General features: G+C 43.1%; 1 protein-coding gene across 1 annotated transcript in view; it reads right to left on the reverse strand.

The window, feature by feature from the left end:
• LOC126413256 (lachesin-like) overlaps window positions 1–18,869 on the reverse strand; it is a 325,953-nt gene that overhangs the window by 136,648 nt on the left and 170,436 nt on the right. The window contains exon 5 of the mRNA XM_050083157.1: window positions 18,329–18,619. Within this exon, the coding sequence (XP_049939114.1) occupies window positions 18,329–18,619 (291 nt within the window). The remainder of the gene's footprint in view (window positions 1–18,328; window positions 18,620–18,869) is intronic.

Consider the following 18,869-nt stretch of genomic DNA (forward strand, 5'->3'; position numbering starts at 1 on the left):
TTGCTGCGAAAGGTGGATATACACTGTACTAGTGCCGACATTGTGCATGCTCTGTTGCCTGTGTCTATGTACCTGTGGTTCTGTCAGTGTGATCATGTGATGTATCTGACCCCAGGAATGTGTCAATAAAGTTTCCCCTTCCTGGGACAATGAATTCACGGTGTTCTTATTTCAATTTCCAGGAGTGTACTAAAACTGATAGAGCTTACACGAATAAGATAGTGTCAGGTATGCAATTTCGAACGTTTTTCTGTTCTTGAATGCGTATTTGCTCTAGTAATACTAAACATTTGACCTCGTTAATGTAACTTGTTTCTCACTACTGTGTTTCGGATAACCAGAAACAGAAAGGAGTAATGTGAAAAGCGTGCTTTCGTAATCGATTTAACTCCAATTTTACTGTATTTGTCGTCATAATCATCTTCGTTCCCCTCTATCCAACATCTGGTCGGGTTGGGGTATCAATGTTACTTCACCACTTTACTCTGTTTTTCCACCATTCTTCTTCCACAATTTGGTTCCCTAGCAGGTTTCTCCTCCTTAAACTCATCTTTATTGTACCAATCCATCTTGTTCTCGGTCTTCCTCTTGGCCTCTTGCCCTCAATCTTGAACTCCATCAGTTTTTTTGGTATTCTTCCCTCTCCCATCCTCTTCACATTCCCAAACCATTTTAATCTATTCTTTTCAATTTTTTCAGTCAACTTCTCCAATTTCCTTCATAACATCTTCATTTTTCACTCTGTCTCTCCTCGTCTTCCCTAGCATACTTCTCAGAAACTTCATTCCAGTGGATTGTATCCTACTCTCCTCTCTTCTAGTCATAGTCAAAGTCTCTGAGCCGTAAATTAGTATGGGTGTGAAGTCAGTCTTCTATAGGACCAGCTTGCAACTAACTACCTCATTGGCACTTCCCTTCCCCACACCAAGCCCCTCACACACTGGTAAAACGTACTACTCTGTTGAATTCTTTTGCTAATTTCTGTCTCCAAACGAGCATTTCCCATTAATACACTATCCAAATGTTTAAAGTTGTAGACTATTTCAATATACCGTCCCATAATATGAATTTGTCCCTTGCCCTCTCTATACCCTCTGGTTATCACCATGGTCTTGCTTTTCTCCACACTAAATTTCATTCCATATTTCTCGGCCTTATCATTTAGGATGCCTATTTGTTTTTTTACGTCCTTACTGCTTGTTCCCAACACCACAATATCATCCGAAAAAAGTAATAGCTTCATTTCCCTTCCTCTATTGGCTTCTTTCGTCTCTTTGAATATTTCATTCATCACCATTGTAAATAGCATTGGTGATATCATACTTCCTTGTCTTAGACCCGTAACATTCTTAAACCATTCAGTTCTTCCAAGTGGTGTCTGCACACAACTAGAGCTCTTTTCATACATTGCCTGGATGACTTCGTGTTTGCTTTCCAACTCCCTTTCTCTTCAAGGTTGCCCCTACTTTTCCCTGGAAGCACTGTCATATTCTTTCACTGGTCGAGAAATGTCATCACCAGATCTTTCCCATACTCCCAATGTCTTTCCATCAACTGTCTCATACTAAAGATTGGGTTCGCTTTTGATCAACCGTGACGAAAGCCATACTGCTCCTCTTCTAACTGCCCTTCCACTTATTCTCTCTTCTTTCCAGTATCCTTTCCATTGTTTTTGCTACTTGGGATATGAGTGTGATCCCTCGATAGCTGTCACATACTTTCCTCTCACCCTTCTTAAAAACTGGGATTATTATTCCCTTTCCCCATTCTTCAGGTACACCCAGCCCAACTGGTCAAGCTGCCTTTATCATTTCCACAGTAATTTCATCTATCCGAGGTGCCTTTCCTGTTTTCATTCTTCTCAGAGCTAGTTCTAACATCGTTATATCCTCCTCTTCTTCTAGACCCCTACCCCCTTGCCGTATTCCCTTTCCATTGCCGTTCTTCACATTTAGTAATTTATCTAAGTACTCTTTCCATCTTTTCCTTATCTCCTCTGGTTGCATTAATAGCACTCCATTTTCCCCTTTCACTAGCTTTGTGTATGTTTTTTTTCCTTCCTCATACTCTTTGTAATTCCATATATCATCCTCTTACCATTAGTAACATCTTTTTCCAACTCTCGGGTGAATTTCACCCCGCTTTTCCTCTTTTCTTCTGTTACGATTTTCTTACACTTATCTTTACTGTCCTGGTATTTCCTTTTACTTTCAGCTGTTCGGTCTCTCTTCCATTCATGCCAGTCTTTTTTCTTTTCTTTTACTCCCTCCTTCACCCTCTCATTCCACTATGGTGTCTCCTTTTCCTTTACCCTTCCGGACACTCTGCCACAGTTCTTCTCAGCAGAGCTTACAAACGCTTCTTTGAACTTACCACATTTTTCTTCCACATTGCCATACTCGGTGTTACGGATTTTACGCTTAAGTAACTCCTTAAACTTTTCTGGTACCATGCAATCCTTTAGTTTCCACAATTTTATTTTCCTTTCCCTTTCTTCCTTTACGGATTTCAGTTCATCGAATCTCATCTTTACCACCACCATCGATGGTCTCCATCAAAAGCTTCTCCTGGGAGTGCAGTTACATCCATCAAATGTCTCCGATTTTTCTTTTCCACCAGAAAGTAATCGATGACCGTCTTCGTCCGTCTATCACCCGATCCATATCTCGTTATCTTTTGGCTTCTCTTTTTACGGAACCATGTGTTGCCCACAATCAGCCAGTTTCTTTTACAGAGATCAACGAGTTTCTCTCCTTCCTCATTTTTCCTCCCATATCCATATGGGCCAATTATCTCCTCCTTCCCCAGCCTTTCTTTGCCTACCTGCGCATTTAGGCCAGCCATTACTATTGCTTCCACACCTGTGACTATACTCTCTAATACCTCTAGAAAATCCTCTACGTTCTCTTCTTTGTTTCCTGTTTGTGGTGCATATACTTGAATGAAGTCCTTCACTACATTCCTTGTCCTCAGCCGAATCCTTATCTCCCTATCACTTGTATGTTCTACCACTTCCGCGTATCCCTCTAGGTTTGGTTTTACTCTATTTGTATTGTTAGTAAATGAAACTGGACCACCGAAACCAATGCTTGATTGCTTACTGGTATCGGTACTGCTTCTTGTTCGTTACATTTTCAGCTTTCAACTCGCATGCACAACATTTTTATATACGTGTTTTTCTTTCTATACCATGAACACGTGTAATTAGGAAAGAAGCAATGCTATCGTATCTTGTGCACATCAACAACGTGAATTATTTTTAAAATGTCGAAGTAATAGAGCTACGTACAGCTACAACTCCATGCAGAATAGAGTTCTTATTTTATTAGATTGTCAGTGCATTAGTCTCATTGTAGTGTATACATCTTCTCACTTTGAAATCTTGTCTAAGATGCGTGATTCAGTGTGCGTCTAAAAGTATCAGCTTACAGGAAGAAAAAGGTATAATTTTTTAATATCTTCCAGCATTATGGGATGCTATAAATGTAATTAAGGAGATGGTCTCAAACGCTTAAGACCCCTTAAAATGGATATCTTGCTTTAACGTGTATGAAAGTAACTTTTTTGTAATTGTGTAAGATGTAGGCTTACCTTTCCAAGAATAGCCTATTTGCTTCTTTTCTCAGAACTCTGTTAGTTTTTGAGGAATAACCAAATATAGCACAATTGGAATGTACGTTACTTTAGCCATCTGCTTCATTTTACTTTTGAATTTTATTCTGAGGTTTTCAAAGTATGTAAGTCCATACCTTGCTTTGTGATATACCAATAGGTAGTACGAAGTCGTAGGACCACTGGCTCTACCACCCAAGGAAAACTGGATCTTTGCCCCATCAGTTCTCTGTAGTACGCGAGTTATGTTACACGCATTGTGCATACGCTGCGAGAATAGAAGTATTCATAGTAAGTGACTCCCGTCACTTACCCGAGTGATTGTTTATCATCATAATTACCCGCTCCCCCTACTTACGTTAGTTTCATGTTCCACCTACCAGTTCCACTGTAAATCGTACTGATATGGAACGAGTCATTGTATATTTATATCATTTTTTTTTGTAAATATACCTCCATGCTGATTACTTATTAGTTTGTACCTTTATTAATTAAAGACAGACAGATGTTCGTCAATAATTCCTACCCATCACAATTCACACATTACAGTAATGGAGGAGTCATCGAAGAGAAACGTTTTCAGTTTAGTTTCAAGTTTTTACTTTGCTATGTGTCAGGCATTTTATATCAATTGGTAAGTGACCAAAACTTTTGGTTGCAGCATTGTGAACCTCTTCATGTACTACAGACAAATTTAATGTGGCGTAATGAATGTCATTCTTTCCCGTGGTATTGTAATTTTGTACATCATTGTTCCTGTTGAAGAACAGTGGATTATTTATAACAAACTTCAGGAGGGAATAACTATACTCTAAAACGGATAGATTGCTACTCACACGCCGAGCACAACGCAGGCACGACGAAAAGAGTGTTCACATTAATTTTCAGGCAAACCCTTCTTCAGAAAGGAAGCACAGCACACATTCAGCTGCATACAACCATACACACAAAACTCACGCACACATGACCGCTGTCTCCAGCTGTTCTAGCCAGAATCTTTTTAAAGGAGGAGGAAACGTGAACAATGAATAATAATTGCAGTCGAGAGGAATTTTGGGCATCAGATGCTGCCCCAACAATCAGCGCGGTTACGTAGCCGTGTGTTGTGCGGGAACGAGGCCGTTGGTACAGTGTGGCTCGCATGTCTGAGCGTTTGCGACTTGGAAGGCAATTAAAAACAAAAGAATGGAGAGCAAGAACAGACATTGAGCAAATCAGGGCAAATCTAAAGTTAAATGACTGAAAGCAAACCATTACAATAAAAACAAACAGTACAACAATAATTCATGTATGCAAAAGAAACTATTGCTCGAATTGCTCTACTTACGAATGAAATATGATTCCTTTCAACTTTAGATTACGATCGGATCGGTTAGTACACTCGTAAACAAAGCAAGCTGGTATCTTTGATGAAACAACTACATCTCCAAGCAATCAAAGCACCCAATACGATCGAAATTAGGGACGAGCACGTGAGAGTGACGTCACGGGGAAGTATCGCAAACCATGGAGGCATGAATGCAGTGAACCTTATGTTTTGGGCTAGTTAAGACGGTGGACATAGGCTGCAAGCTTGTGACATAATGACACTTCCCTTCTCTTTTTACCTCCATGTTCACAACGCTGTATGCAGTATCACGGGTGTCACTGAAGCCAGCAGTTTAGAACAGCTATATGGCGGCGAGTGCAAAGGCCGCGTAAACAGCTGTTTATTTACTGATAAGACACTCGTCAGAAATGGGAATAAACTGATACAACTACGTTATCTTTAGAGTTTTGACATAATGGTCATTACATGTGTTGTGTTCGGCTGTAATTTTTCCTATAGCAGACGGAAGATACAAGGAAAGGAACATGTCTGTGCAAACACAAAAACACAAGTAGAAACATCTTAAGCACTTTTGCTTTTCCACTCTATAAGCCTAAATAACTACATTACATTTTGTTTTATTCGAAATACCGGCAATATTTAAATAGTTTATGTATATTTTAGGAAGTTCAATAATATAGAATTAACAGACATAACTTAATGATTTCCTTTTAACCAATTCTGATCAACTTTGGCTTTTCTTTCAATAGTATGCTCGTTGTGAAAGTGCTCCTATTAGTAGAACATGCTATTTGTCGATGGTACGAACCGTATTTATTCATTTCAGTGTTCTTACGAAAACTGCAGTCTGGTTTCAGCGTATCTAAAAGTAACTTGATGCTCTTCTCATAACACGATTCTACATTGTGTGCGTTAAACTCAACTAGTACGCAAATGTTTACTCAACTTCAGAAATTCCTTAAAGCCCCTCGTAAAGCTTACAGCGCCAAATCGTTTCAGAAAATCGTGTTAGTACCACACCCACACACACACACACACACACACACACACACACACACACACACACACACACACACACTTCCTGACGCCACTATCTTACCTCACCAAGCGCCAGGCTTCGGTAAAAGCTACGTCTTTGCCAGTCTAATAGTGTATGTCTGTGGAGATACATAAAGATATAATCACCTCTGATCATAGTCTGTTACTACGTAAATATGAAACATCTATGGTGTGAACTGTCAAAAAATTACAGGACATATGTCCACTATTATATGAAAATATTACACCATACTCTATAAAAGAGCAGAAAATCGACGTGAAATCGGTATTTTAGACCTTAACGTGAAATATAACGAGAGCAGTCACCAGAAACAGTCACGTCGGATTTATATATACGTCAGGACAACGTAGACGTAAGTCTCCCTCTTACTTACACGATTTAGAAATGTAAAAATTAATTACAATAGAGCTTTTTGTGTAATTCGTGATAATGAAAATTATGACTAGCATTTCTATAATTTACGTAATTCTTCACTTATAAAAACTTAAGTATAAAATTTCTGTAGAAATATAACGCATTATAATTCTCAAACTTTTTACACGCAGCTTTTTGAAAGTGGAAATCTTCGGAAACAGCCGTCGTAATAGTCAATAAATGTTTTAAGCAGTGAATGTGGAACTGCATACATTGGTTGCTGAAACCCTCCATTCATACATCGGGTTGGAGCGACTCACTCCCGGGGTTGACATCCTTCTCAGGTTTGTCCAACATTGCATGCCATCTAATTTATATTGATGCAGCGCTTGAACATTTTTGACATCCAGTTTGTACGAGTCGTCCACCCTGGACTGGAAGCTCCTACTGTTTTATGAGCATATACGGCCTGACGATCTGTGGGGCGTCGTCGCTTGACGTAGATAAAACAAGATTAGTTATTACTCATTTTATTGTTAAGCTGCATCTCCTAGCTATGGACTTAGGGACAGCCAGTTGCTGTGTAGGCCACAATGGATTCTGCTGTCCTCAGTGGTAGACCAGAAGTCTCTGTGTCAGCCTCTAGCATAGGCAAGCAGCTCGTGGTCTAGTGGGTTGCTAACTGCTGGCTACCAGGGTACATGGGTACTACGTGAAGTGAAAGGGCCGGTCTAGCAGCCAAGATGGCGTGTCGTGATCCTCAGTTATATCGGTGTGCCATCCCCCTGCATGCTATCACCTCGCTGTTAAAGTGCAGAGTCATGCGTCGACGGGAAGACGAGTGGCTGGAAGTGAAAGACAATAATCTCCACCTAGTGAAGCCCACAGCGCGGCCGTGGCATACCATCTTCCAGCCACGTCGATGGGACGAGGTCCTTCCCACTCGTCTTCGCGTAGGCCACAGCCCAATGACGCATGGCTTCTTGCTCCAGCGAGAGGACCCTCAAATGGTGGTGGTTGTGGCGCGGAGGTGACTGTATTTTTTCTTTTTTTCCGACCAGCGGTCCGGGGTGGATTTGCCGCCGGATCTGCTCTCTATTTTAAACGAATGTGGTTCGAGTTTTGAAGTTTTGTGAATTGTCCAGCAATTTCCCGAGAGTTTAGGGAGATGGTTTTAAAGTGTTAACAGGGTGACTTACTCACCCAAGTTTTTTTGTAAGTGGGTCACCCAGGGACATTTCCTTGTGCTTTCCTATTGGCTCCTTTGTCGTTTCACTTGTGTTTTAATTTCATGTATAGCTACTTTTCCTCTTTCTATCTTAGCGCATGACAATGTGGTCATTTCGAGTGCATGAGTCTGCAACAATTTGAGATTATCTCCACATTAGTTTATGTTATTGGGTGTAAGGGCGTTGTAAGGCCGTTGAGCGCCTATAAGATCCAAACACACACAGAGAATGTCTGCCAATCACTGTCGCACAATTGACGTCACTACTTAACAAACAGCACCACCGGTGGTGGCTGCTCCAAAATTTTTCCCGTACCACAGCCAGGACGAAGTATGGTCGGGCTGTAGGGCACAATCAGGAGCACATTTCGGCTCCTTCAGGTTACCGGGTACGGAGTGCGAGGCTTTTTTTTGTGTCCACCGTTGGTCCCGAAGTGTACAAACCCTGTGTGAAACAGTGTGCCGAAACTGTTCTTGAGCAAGTCACGTGAGACTGCCTTGTGAAATTACTAGATGACTATTTTGACAGTGAAATCCATGTAGCAGCTGCTCGGTTTAAGCTGCTCAGACAGCCAAGCAGTGGACAGCCGAACTCACAGGTCTTACAGGGCACTGCAGATTTAAATGTTCACGCGGAATTAACTACAGTGAAGTAAAGTTCCACGATGCCATTACACAGAATATATCTGATGCACACATTCGCGCTGCAGTTCTAAAACTCCCAGACCATGACTGAAAAACAGTTCTGTATATCGTGAAATTTCAAACGGTTGTGAATTCCACAGAGGTTGATTATGAGGCGCCTTGCATTTCATTTGTTCGTAGTGCACCGGATATTCAGTCTCGTGTAGAGAATAGTGTCCAAGTAGTTCAGAACAGATCTACATCTACATCTACATTTACACTCCACAACGGTGTGTGGCGGAGGGCACTTTACGTGCCACTGTCATTACCTCCCTTTCCTGTTCCAGTCGCGTATGGTTCGCGGGAAGAACGACTGCCGGAAAGCCTCCCATACTGATGAGCAATACTCAAGTATAGGTCGAACGAGTGTTTTGTAAGCCACCTCCTTTGTTGATGGACTACATTTTCTAAGGACTCTCCCAATGAATCTCAACCTGGTACCCGCCTTACCAACAATTAATTTTATATGATCATTACGCTTCAAATCGTTCCGCACGCATACTCCCAGATACTTTACAGGAGTAACTGCTACCACTGTTTGTTCCGCTATCATATAATCCTACAATAAAGGATCCTTCTTTCTATGTATTCGCAATACGTTACATTTGTCTATGTTAATGGTCAGTTGCCACTCCCTGCACCAAGTGCGTATCCGCTGCAGATCTTCCTGCATTTCGCTGCAATTTTCTAATGCTGCAACTTCTCTGTATACTACAGTATCATCCGCGAAAAGCCGCATGGACCTTCCGACACTATCTACTAGGTCATTTATATATATTGTGAAAAGCAATGGTCCCATAACACTCCCCTGTGGCACGCCAGAGGTTACTTTAACGTCTGTAGACGTCTCTCCATTGACAACAACATGCTGTGTTCTGTTTGCTAAAAACTCTTCAATCCAGCCACACAGCTGGTCTGATATTCCGTAGGCTCTTACTTTGTTTGTCAGGTTACAGTGCGGAACTGTATCGAACGCCTTCCGGAAGTCAAGGAAAATAGCATCTACCTGGGAGCCTGTATCTAATATTTTCTGGGGCTCATGAACAAATAAAGCGACTTGGGTCTCACACGATCGCTGTTTCCGGAATCCATGTTGATTCCTACAGAGGAGATTGTGGGTTTCCAGAAACGACATGATACGCGAGCAAAAAACATGTTCTAAAATTCTACAGCAGATCGATGTCAGAGATATAGGTCTATAGTTTTGCGCATCTGTTCGACGACCCTTCTTGAAGACTGGGACTACCTGTGCTCTTTTCCAATCATTTGGAACCTTCCGTTCCTCTAGAGACTTGCGGTACACAGCTGTTAGAAGGGGGGCAAGTTCTTTCGCGTACTCTTTGTAGAATCGAATTGGTATCCCGTCAGGTCCAATGGACATTCATCTGTTGAGTGATTTCAGTTGCTTTTCTATTCCTTGGACACTTAATTAGATGTCAGCCATTTTTTCGTTTGCGCGAGGATTTAGAGAAGGAACTGCAGTGCGGTCTTCCTCTGTGAAACAGCTTTGGAAAAAGATGTTTAGTATTTGACCTTTACACGTGTCATCCTATGTTTCAATGCCATCATCATCCCAGAGTGTCTGGACATGCTGTTTCGAGCCACTTACTGATTTAACGTAAGACCAGAATTTCCTAGGATTTTCTGTCAAGTCGGTACATAGAATTTTACTTTCGAATTCACTGAACGCTTCACTCATAGCCCTCATCGTTTAGCTTCTGTTTGTCTGAGAGGTTTTGGCTGCGTTTAAACTTGCAGTGAAGCTCTCTTTGCTTTCGCAGTAGTTTCCTAACTTTGTTGTTGAACCACGGTGGGTTTTTCCTGTCCATCACAGTTTTACTCGGCACGTACCTAACGCATTTTACGATTGCCTTGAACTTTTTCCATAAACACTCAACATTGTCAGTGTCGGAACAGAAATTTTCGTTTTGATCTGTTAGGTAGTCTGAAATCTGCCTTCTATTACTCTTCTAAACAGATAAACCTTCCTCCCTTTTTTTATATTCCTATTTACTTCCATATTCAGGGAGGCTGCAACGGCCTTATGATCACTGATTGCCTGTTCTGCGCTTATAGAGTCGAAAAGTTTGGGTCTGTTTGTTATCAGTAGGTCCAAGATGTTATCTCCACGAGTCGGTTCTCTGTTTAATTGCTCGAGGTAATTTTCGGATAGTGCACTCAGTATAATGTCACTCAATGCTCTGTCCCTACCACCCGTCCTAAACATCTGAGTGTCCCAGTCTATATCTGGTAAATTGAAATCTCCACCTAAGACTATAACACGGTGAGAAAATTTATGTGAAATGTATTCCAGATTTTCTCTCAGTTGTTCTACCACTAATGCTGCTGAGTCGGGAGGTTGGTAAAAGGAGCTAATTATTAACCTAGCTCGGTTGTTGAGTGTAACCTCCAACCATAACGATTCACAGGAAATATCCACTTCTTCTTCACTACAGGATAAACTACTACTAACAGCGACAAACACGCCACCACCGGTTGCATGAAATCTATCCTTTCTAAACACCGTCTGTGCCTTTGTAAAAATTTCGGCAGAATTTATCTCTGGCTTCAGCCAGCTTTCCGTACCTATAACGATTTCAGCTTCGGTGCTTTCTATCAGCGCTTGAAGTTCCGGTACTTTACCAATGCAGCTTCGACAGACAAAGCAGGAGAACAAACATTTTCTTCATTTAAAAGTGGAATTACGACAGTTAAGGTTCAGTTGGACATTGGTGCTCGTAGTTCCCCGATAAATGTCAATTATACGGCCGGGTGGGGGATTTTCTCTGCTCGGGGATTGGGTGTTTGTGTTGTCCTGAACATTTCATCATCATCATCATCTTCTTCATCATCATACGTGACAATGGCTCTATTGGACTGTGGAAAAAATTGGACTTCGTAAAGATTTGGACTTTGTACGGGCGCTGATGACCGCGCAGTTCAGTGTCCCACAAACCAATCATCATCACTGAGTTCAAAACAACGTCGGGCATGGGAGAGCTCTCCCCAGTTCGAGACCTCAGCGACAGCAATCATCATCGTGTGGGATAGTGACAAAGTTTCTGATGGAATGTCCTTTAGTAAACGTTACAGTTTTTACTGCGAGAGAACAGTTTGTTAATCCGAGCATCGAGTGATGTTTTCATAGTCAATGACAGTTGTAAATTATCAAGCAGTATTGTGGTAAAGAAGTGCGGCAAAATTGAGAAAATCTTTTATTCATTAATGTAACAAAGTGAACTAATGTTTGATATGTTCTTGTTTGATGAGCGCTCTCCCCGAGCCGCGCGGGATTAGCCGAGCGGTCTCAGGCGCTGCAGTCATGGACTGTACGGCTGGTCACGGCGGAGGTTCGAGTCCTCCCTCTGGCATGGTGTGTGTGTTTGTCCTTAGGATAATTTAGGTTAAGTAGTGTGTACGTTTAGGGACTGATGACCTTAGCAGTTAAGTCCCATAAGATTTCACACACATTTGAACATTTTGTTCTCCCCGAACAATCAAAATTTTGACAGTTATGGCCGGACAAGCAATTAGCATGACGAGTTTCAGTGACAAACTGTTGCCATAAGGTACCTGATTCTAAGTTGTACAATAATTGTGTAATTATTGATGTGAAGTGCGAGAAGACTGCCGGCCGGAGTGGCCGTGCGCTTCTGGGCGCTACAGTCTGGAGCCGAGCGACCGCTACGGTCGTAGGTTCGAATCCTGCCTCGGGCATGAATGTGTGTGATGTCCTTAGGTTAGTTAGGTTTAATTAGTTCTAAGTTCTAGGCGACTGATGACCTCCGAAGTTAAGTCGCATAGTGCTCAGAGCCATTTTTTGCGAAAAGACTTTTTGCTGGTTGTGGCAGTGAGTTTGTTTCAAACTGCTGCTGCGCCTGTCACTAAAGAATAACTTATTTTGTGAACCACAACTCTCGAGGGTATCTTTACCTATCTGTCGGAACACATTTTCATCTGCCACACGGAGAAAGTGAACAAGCACCCCATCATTACTTCACACTTTTGTCGCACTTGTTTACATGCTGAAGATTATTCAGTTGCTAATAAATTCTTCAACTTACGATAAGACAAAAACTGTGAATAAAAAGCTTTTTATAGAAACGTGTTTTACATCATGAGACATTTTATGTAGAGTGAGGAAGAAAAAAATTGAAATACCATCTGAATAATATTGAATAAGTTAATAAACATTAAATTATCGCTGTGTATAAGTTTTTCATGATGTAAATATGCTTGCAAAAAAAGAGATATTCTCAGTTCATATATTACCTTAGCTGCTGAAATATGTATTATCTTTACAAATGAAGAATATTTGAAGTTTAAACTAAAATATGAGAAAGCCTCAAGCGATGGCGCTGAGTTTGTTCCTGTGCTTCAGGTGCCAGATTAGTACATAGTCACTCAAACTGAAAGTGAAGGTATCATTGAGGTTATTTAAATATACAAAATACATTAGTGGTCACTAAAATTGCTACACCACGAAGATGACGTGCTGCAGACGCGAAATTTAACCAACAGGAAGAAGATGCTGTGATATGCAAATGATTACCTTTTCAGAGTATTCACACAAGGCTGGCGCCGGTGGCGGCACCTACAACGTGCTGACATGAGGAAAGTTTCCAACTGATTTCTCATACACAAGTAGCAGTTGACCGGCGTTGCCTGGTGAATCGTTGTTGTAATGCCTCACGTAAGGAGGAGAAATGCGTACCATCAGATTTCCGACTTTGATAAATGTCGGATTGTAGCCTATCGCGATTGCGGTTTATCGTATCGCGACATTGCTGCTCGCGTTGATCGAGATTCAATGACTGTTAGCAGAATATGCAATCGGTGGGTTCAAAAGGGTAATACCAACGGCCTCGTATCACTAGCAGTCGACATGACTAGCATCCTATCAGCATGGCTATAACGGATCGTAAAGAAACGTCTCGATCCCTAAGTCAATAGATGGGGACGTTTGCAAGACAACCATCCGCACGAACAGTTGGACGACGTTTGCAGCAGCATGGACTATCAGCTCGGAGGCCGTGGCTGCGGTTACCCTTGACGCTGCATCACAGACAGGAGCGCCTGCGATGGTGTACTCGACGACGAACCTGGATGCACGAATGACAAAACGTCATTTTTTCGGATGAACCCAGGTTCTGTTTACAGCATCATGATGGTCGCATCAGTGATTGGCGACATCACGGTGAACCCACATTGGAAGCGTGTAGTCGTCATCGCCATACTGGCGTATGACCCGGCCTGATGCTATGGGGTGCCATTGGTTACACGTCTCAGTCACCTCTTGTTCGCATTGACGGCACTTTGAACAGTGGACGTTACATTTCAACCGTGGCTCTACCCTTCAAAATGGTTCAAATGGCTCTGAGCACTATGCGACTTAACTTCTGAGGTCATCAGTCGCCTTGAACTTAGAACTAATTAAACCTAACTAACCTAAGGACATCACACACATCCATGCCCGAGGTAGGATTCGAACCTGCGACCGTAGCGGTCACTCGGCTCCAGACTGTAGCGTCTAGAACCGCACGGCCACTCCGGCCGGCCTCTACCCGTCATTCGATCCCTGCGAAACCCTACATTTCAGCAGGATAATGCACGACCGCAATTTGCAGGTCCTGTACGGGCCTTCCTGGATACAGACTGCTGTATGCTGCCAGCACATTCTCCAGATCTCCCACCAATTGAAAACGTCTGGTCAATGGTGGCCTAGCAACTGTCTCGTCACAATACACCAGTCACTACTGTTGATGAACTGTGGTATCGTGTTGAAGCTGCATGGGCAGCTGTACCTGTACAGGCCATCCAAGGTCTGTTGGACTCAATGCCCAGGCACATCATGGCCGCTATTACGGCCAGAGGTGGTTGTTCTGGGTACTGATTTCTCAGGATCTATGCACCCAAGTTGATTGAAAATGTAATCTCATGTCAGTTCTAGTATAATAGATTTTTCCAATGAATACCCGTTTATCATCTGCATTTGTTCTTGGTGTAGCAATTTTAATGGCCAGTAGTGGACATAATCGTTTCTCGACAGGAGCAGGAACGTATCGAAAGAACATAACATTACAAACTCAGCAAAAAATCTGTCTGCCCGACACCCAAATGTCTAATTCCCAACAGAGAGTCCTGATAATAATTCCGTGTGGTTCAACAGCCTCGTGCAAGTCTTTCAGCCGGACTCCACTTGGACGACTCTGGTGATCCAAACGTATCGCAGTAGTCGTACCGAGAAAGGGAACCTACAGAATGAGATTTTCACTCTGCAGCGGAGTGTGCGCTGATATGAAACTTCCTGGCAGATTAAAACTGTGTGCCCGACCGAGACTCGAACTCGGGACCTTTGCCTTTCGCGGGAAAGAGCTCTACCATCTGAGCTACCGAAGCACGATTCACGCCCGGTGCTCACAGCTTTACTTCTGCCAGTACCTCGTCTCCTACCTTCCAAACTTTACAGAAGCTCTTCTGCGAACCTTGCAGAACTAGCACTCCTGAATGAAAGGATACTGCGGAGACAAGGCTTAGCCACAGCCTGGGGGATGTTTCCAGAATGAGATTTTCACTCTGCACCGGAGTTTCAAGGGAACCTACAGTTTAAGGTGGAAAATGAGGCACGTGTCATTCCTGTTGGACCTTGTAATGGTACTTTAATTACGTAACCAATATGGCACCTCAACTCAACCTCTCGATACCAGCTGTGTTTTTGTTAACTACTTAACATATTTCTGAGACAACATTCAGATTTGATTTCATTTTTGATACATCAATATGGTTAAATTGCAGTGATATTATTCTTATGTGTATTCTTTCTTTTGTCACTATGATCTTTGACGTACTTGTAACTCTGATTTTTGGGCGCGTAAGCGATTATTACTTAGAGATTCGGACCTTGAGAAGGTTATTTCTTGGACGTCATGTTGGATAGACGCATATTGTAGTCAGCCTATAAAATGTGAACTTTAACAGTGAGGAAGATGTTTTCAAGTATGTTTTGTATTGTGAAGTGATGTTTTGTGTGTTACGTGATATTGCAGCAAAAGTAATAAAAAAGAAGTGTAACTTAAATTCGGAGTGCTGATTACTTTTTTACATCACCATTGTCCTGCAAAAGTGTAATCTTCAAGAATGGTTTGTGAAACACATCTATAAAACTTCTGAATATAGCAGAATAAGACCTACGCCTCTTTGCATCCGAGCTTGGAATCATCACGACCTTGATTTTCGACGATTGCGCCATGATTTTACAACGAGACCAACGTGGAAAACACGAAAAGATGAGTGCCTAGTTTATTCATTATTAAATGAAATGACTTTATTAACTGTGCTCTAATGACACCTGCCACATAATAACTTTGTTGTTGCCCGAAAATGCAGTATTTAGCAGTGTGAGCAACACCACAATCATTATTAAATTTTGACCTTTGTTGTGGTAGGGTTGTTAGAACCTATACATCATGCAGTGGTAAAGGCTAGCTTAAGGTGAGACTGAAATACTGCGTGCTACAACCGGGTTTCGATTTGGCGAGATTTTTGTTTGCAGCAGACCACTTGGCAGCTGGTGATAGCTGCATGCTGCCGAAATTTGAATGAATATTGCAAAGTAAATGCGACTGTTTGCTGGGAGACTGCCATTTTCTGGAAAGTCAGTTCTCGGCCGACGACAGAAAGGTGTGCTGGGTAGAGTGCTGCAGCGCTCTGTGTTTGACCGGTCACGGCTCGCCTGTTACGGGGGACCGAGCCGCTCGTGTCCGGCCCCACACGAGTCGGCTAGGCCACACACTCGCCCCATGTCTCTTGTCCGGATTCCGGACACGCGGATAACCGAGCATGACCGGTCACCGCTGACGTCTCACCTCGCCTCGCCCCGGCTCGCTGCACTGCACTGTACAACGCCTCTCTCTCTCTCTCTCTCTCTCTCTCTCTCTCTCACACACACACACACACACACACACACACACAGACACACCCACACACCCACACACACACACACACACTATGTATTTATCTCTGTCTCTCTCTCTTTTAATACAAAAGTAACGTTTCCAAGAACGGGTACGTGACACAGCTAAATTCATACAGCACTTGGGAAGTAAAATGATATTTAAATACAATCGTGGATAGAAGACGAGTCTCATTTCCAAACAGAACATATATATTTCCTTTCATTAATAGGAAACATTAGCTAAGTGCTGTCCCTGTAATCTAGAAGATCACCATCTTCATAAAGAAAGCATACAAAGAACATTAAACACTTACAGACGTAACTTGTCATACTTTTCACTTGTTTGCAACAGAAACAAAACTATAGTTACTGTTGATCAGCAGTAAATCACTAACGCATTCCGGATTTAATTGGCTGCGGCGATTTGTTAGTAACACGCCGGCTTTACTAAAACATCTTTCACTAGGTGCGCTTGTTGCTGGGATACATGAAACACGTCTTGCAACTGCAGCCAGGCCTGGCAGATCTGTTTCATGTCTGCTCCACCACTTTAAGGTGTCATCATCATCTCCGGGGTGCATTAAAATGTAGAAATCTACTTCATCTGTTGCGGATGATCTGTTGTTCCTCCATTCCTTGAAACGATTTCTCCTTCTGGGTGGTGATGATACAGTACTTGAAGGATCTGTGATAATAGTGTGTAAGGATTGCAGCATAGTGTACAAGCTGTTCCAGCATGTGCAGATCTCTAGTTTCAGCGATGATTTCAAAGACGAGCAGAGGCTACTTTTCTTAATGTACCTTATAATGCAGTATTTATTGTTGATGCGATGCTCGGAGCATGCTAAATCATTTAGCAAGAAGTTATCTTCAACGAAACTACGGCTAAGTGCTGTGTTTATACAGTGAGCAGCACAAGGAATCCTTTCGCGATTTTCCATAGCCTTTATTACATTGGCACCCTGATCGGAGACAAAAACAAAACTGTGCAACATGTCCGGCGATATGTTCCAATCAGCCATCTTCTCGTCAATTTCTTTCATAATATTTACTCCCGTCTTCTTAACGCCCGGGAATTTTGTGGTAAATAAAACATTGTTCACAAGAGACGAATCTGTGTTAATGTAATGTGTTGTAAGCGTCAAATAGTGCACCTCATTATGCGAACCAGTCCATATATCAACTTTCACAGCACATATTTTATTAATAACTTCAGCAATAACAGAAGGCATTATGTGGTTTAGTATTGCATCGGCTTGTTCTTAGACATGTCTGCTTGTAGTAGAGGTATGTGGTTCAAAATGGTTCAAATGGCTGTGAGCACTATGGGACTTAACTTCTGAGGTCATCAGTCCCCTAGAACTTACAACTAGTTAAACCTAACTAACCTAAGGACATCAAACACATCCATGCTCGAGGCAGGATTCGAAGTACCTGCGACCGTAGCGGTCGTATGGTTCCAGACTGTAGCGCCTAGGACAGCTCGGCCACTCCGGCCGGCAGAGGGATCTGACATGACATCTGCCACGTTAACTTCTCCATAATGCGCACCTAGATGTATTAATACTTGGCCTAGTTCTCTGAAACCTTCACCGGAAACAGCATTAAAAGGTCTCATATCTTTAGCAGACATAGCAACACACTTTGCTGTAATACTATTTTTTATTACTGCCTGTGTCCCTGAAGGAGTACTATCTTTGTGAGGTTTCTTGCAACTGTGTTTCTTTAAATGAATGGTTCCCGCACAGTTTTCGCCTACAACCAACAAAAATGTGCTCCATAGTTGGCTTTTTAGACCTTGCAGTTTCTTCAGTGAGTAAACATTGGTTTCAATCTTGCGCTTACTGCACTGGCTTCCTCGCGCATGATTACAGAGAGAGAGAGAGAGACACACCACAAATGAGAAGCCCGTACTGGCTGCAGTCTCACACGGATAATGACACGTGTAATGTGTTAGAAGTTACATGCTGCGTATTCGGTCACGCCATCTGTGCTCGGTCACTAGGACTAGTGCGGGCAGCCTATCCAGTTAGGGTGTGCTCGCCCGATCTCGTATTTTGTGCTCGCTTGCTCGGTCATGCAGGACTCTAGTGCTGGGGTACTGACCGTAGAGGCGGATGGAGCCCTCCGTCTCGCCGAGCGAGTTCTTGGCGATGCAGCGGTAGTTGCCGAAGTCGTGCGGCGCAGCCAGCTGGGCGACCGTGAGGCGCATGTGGCCGCGGTACGAGTTCTCGGCGGCCTCGAGGCGCAGCTTGCCGGCGGCGGGCAGCACCATGGCGCCGGCGCGCAGCCAGTAGGTGATGGCGCGCGGGTGCGCCTCCGTGTGGCAGTCCAGCGTCACGTTGGTGCCCGCCGGCGCGCCCACCAGCTGGTTCGGCACCCAGATCATGGGCGGGACTGCGGCACACACAAGCGCTCCACTCAGCCTCGTCTGTGTACCAAGGAAAGGGGGGGGGGGGGGGGAGGGGAGTACCTAACGTCGAAAACGTGCACATCAACAAGGCTGAAACTTCCTGGCAGATTAAAACTGTGTGCCGGAGCCAGACTCGAACTCGGGACCTTTGTCTTTCGCGGGCAAGTGCCCTACCGACTGAGCCACCCAAGCACGTCTCACGCCCCGTTCTCACAGCTGTACTTCTGCCAGTAC

This window comes from Schistocerca serialis, chromosome 7 (assembly GCF_023864345.2).
Source record: "Schistocerca serialis cubense isolate TAMUIC-IGC-003099 chromosome 7, iqSchSeri2.2, whole genome shotgun sequence".
NCBI lineage: Eukaryota > Metazoa > Arthropoda > Insecta > Orthoptera > Acrididae > Schistocerca > Schistocerca serialis.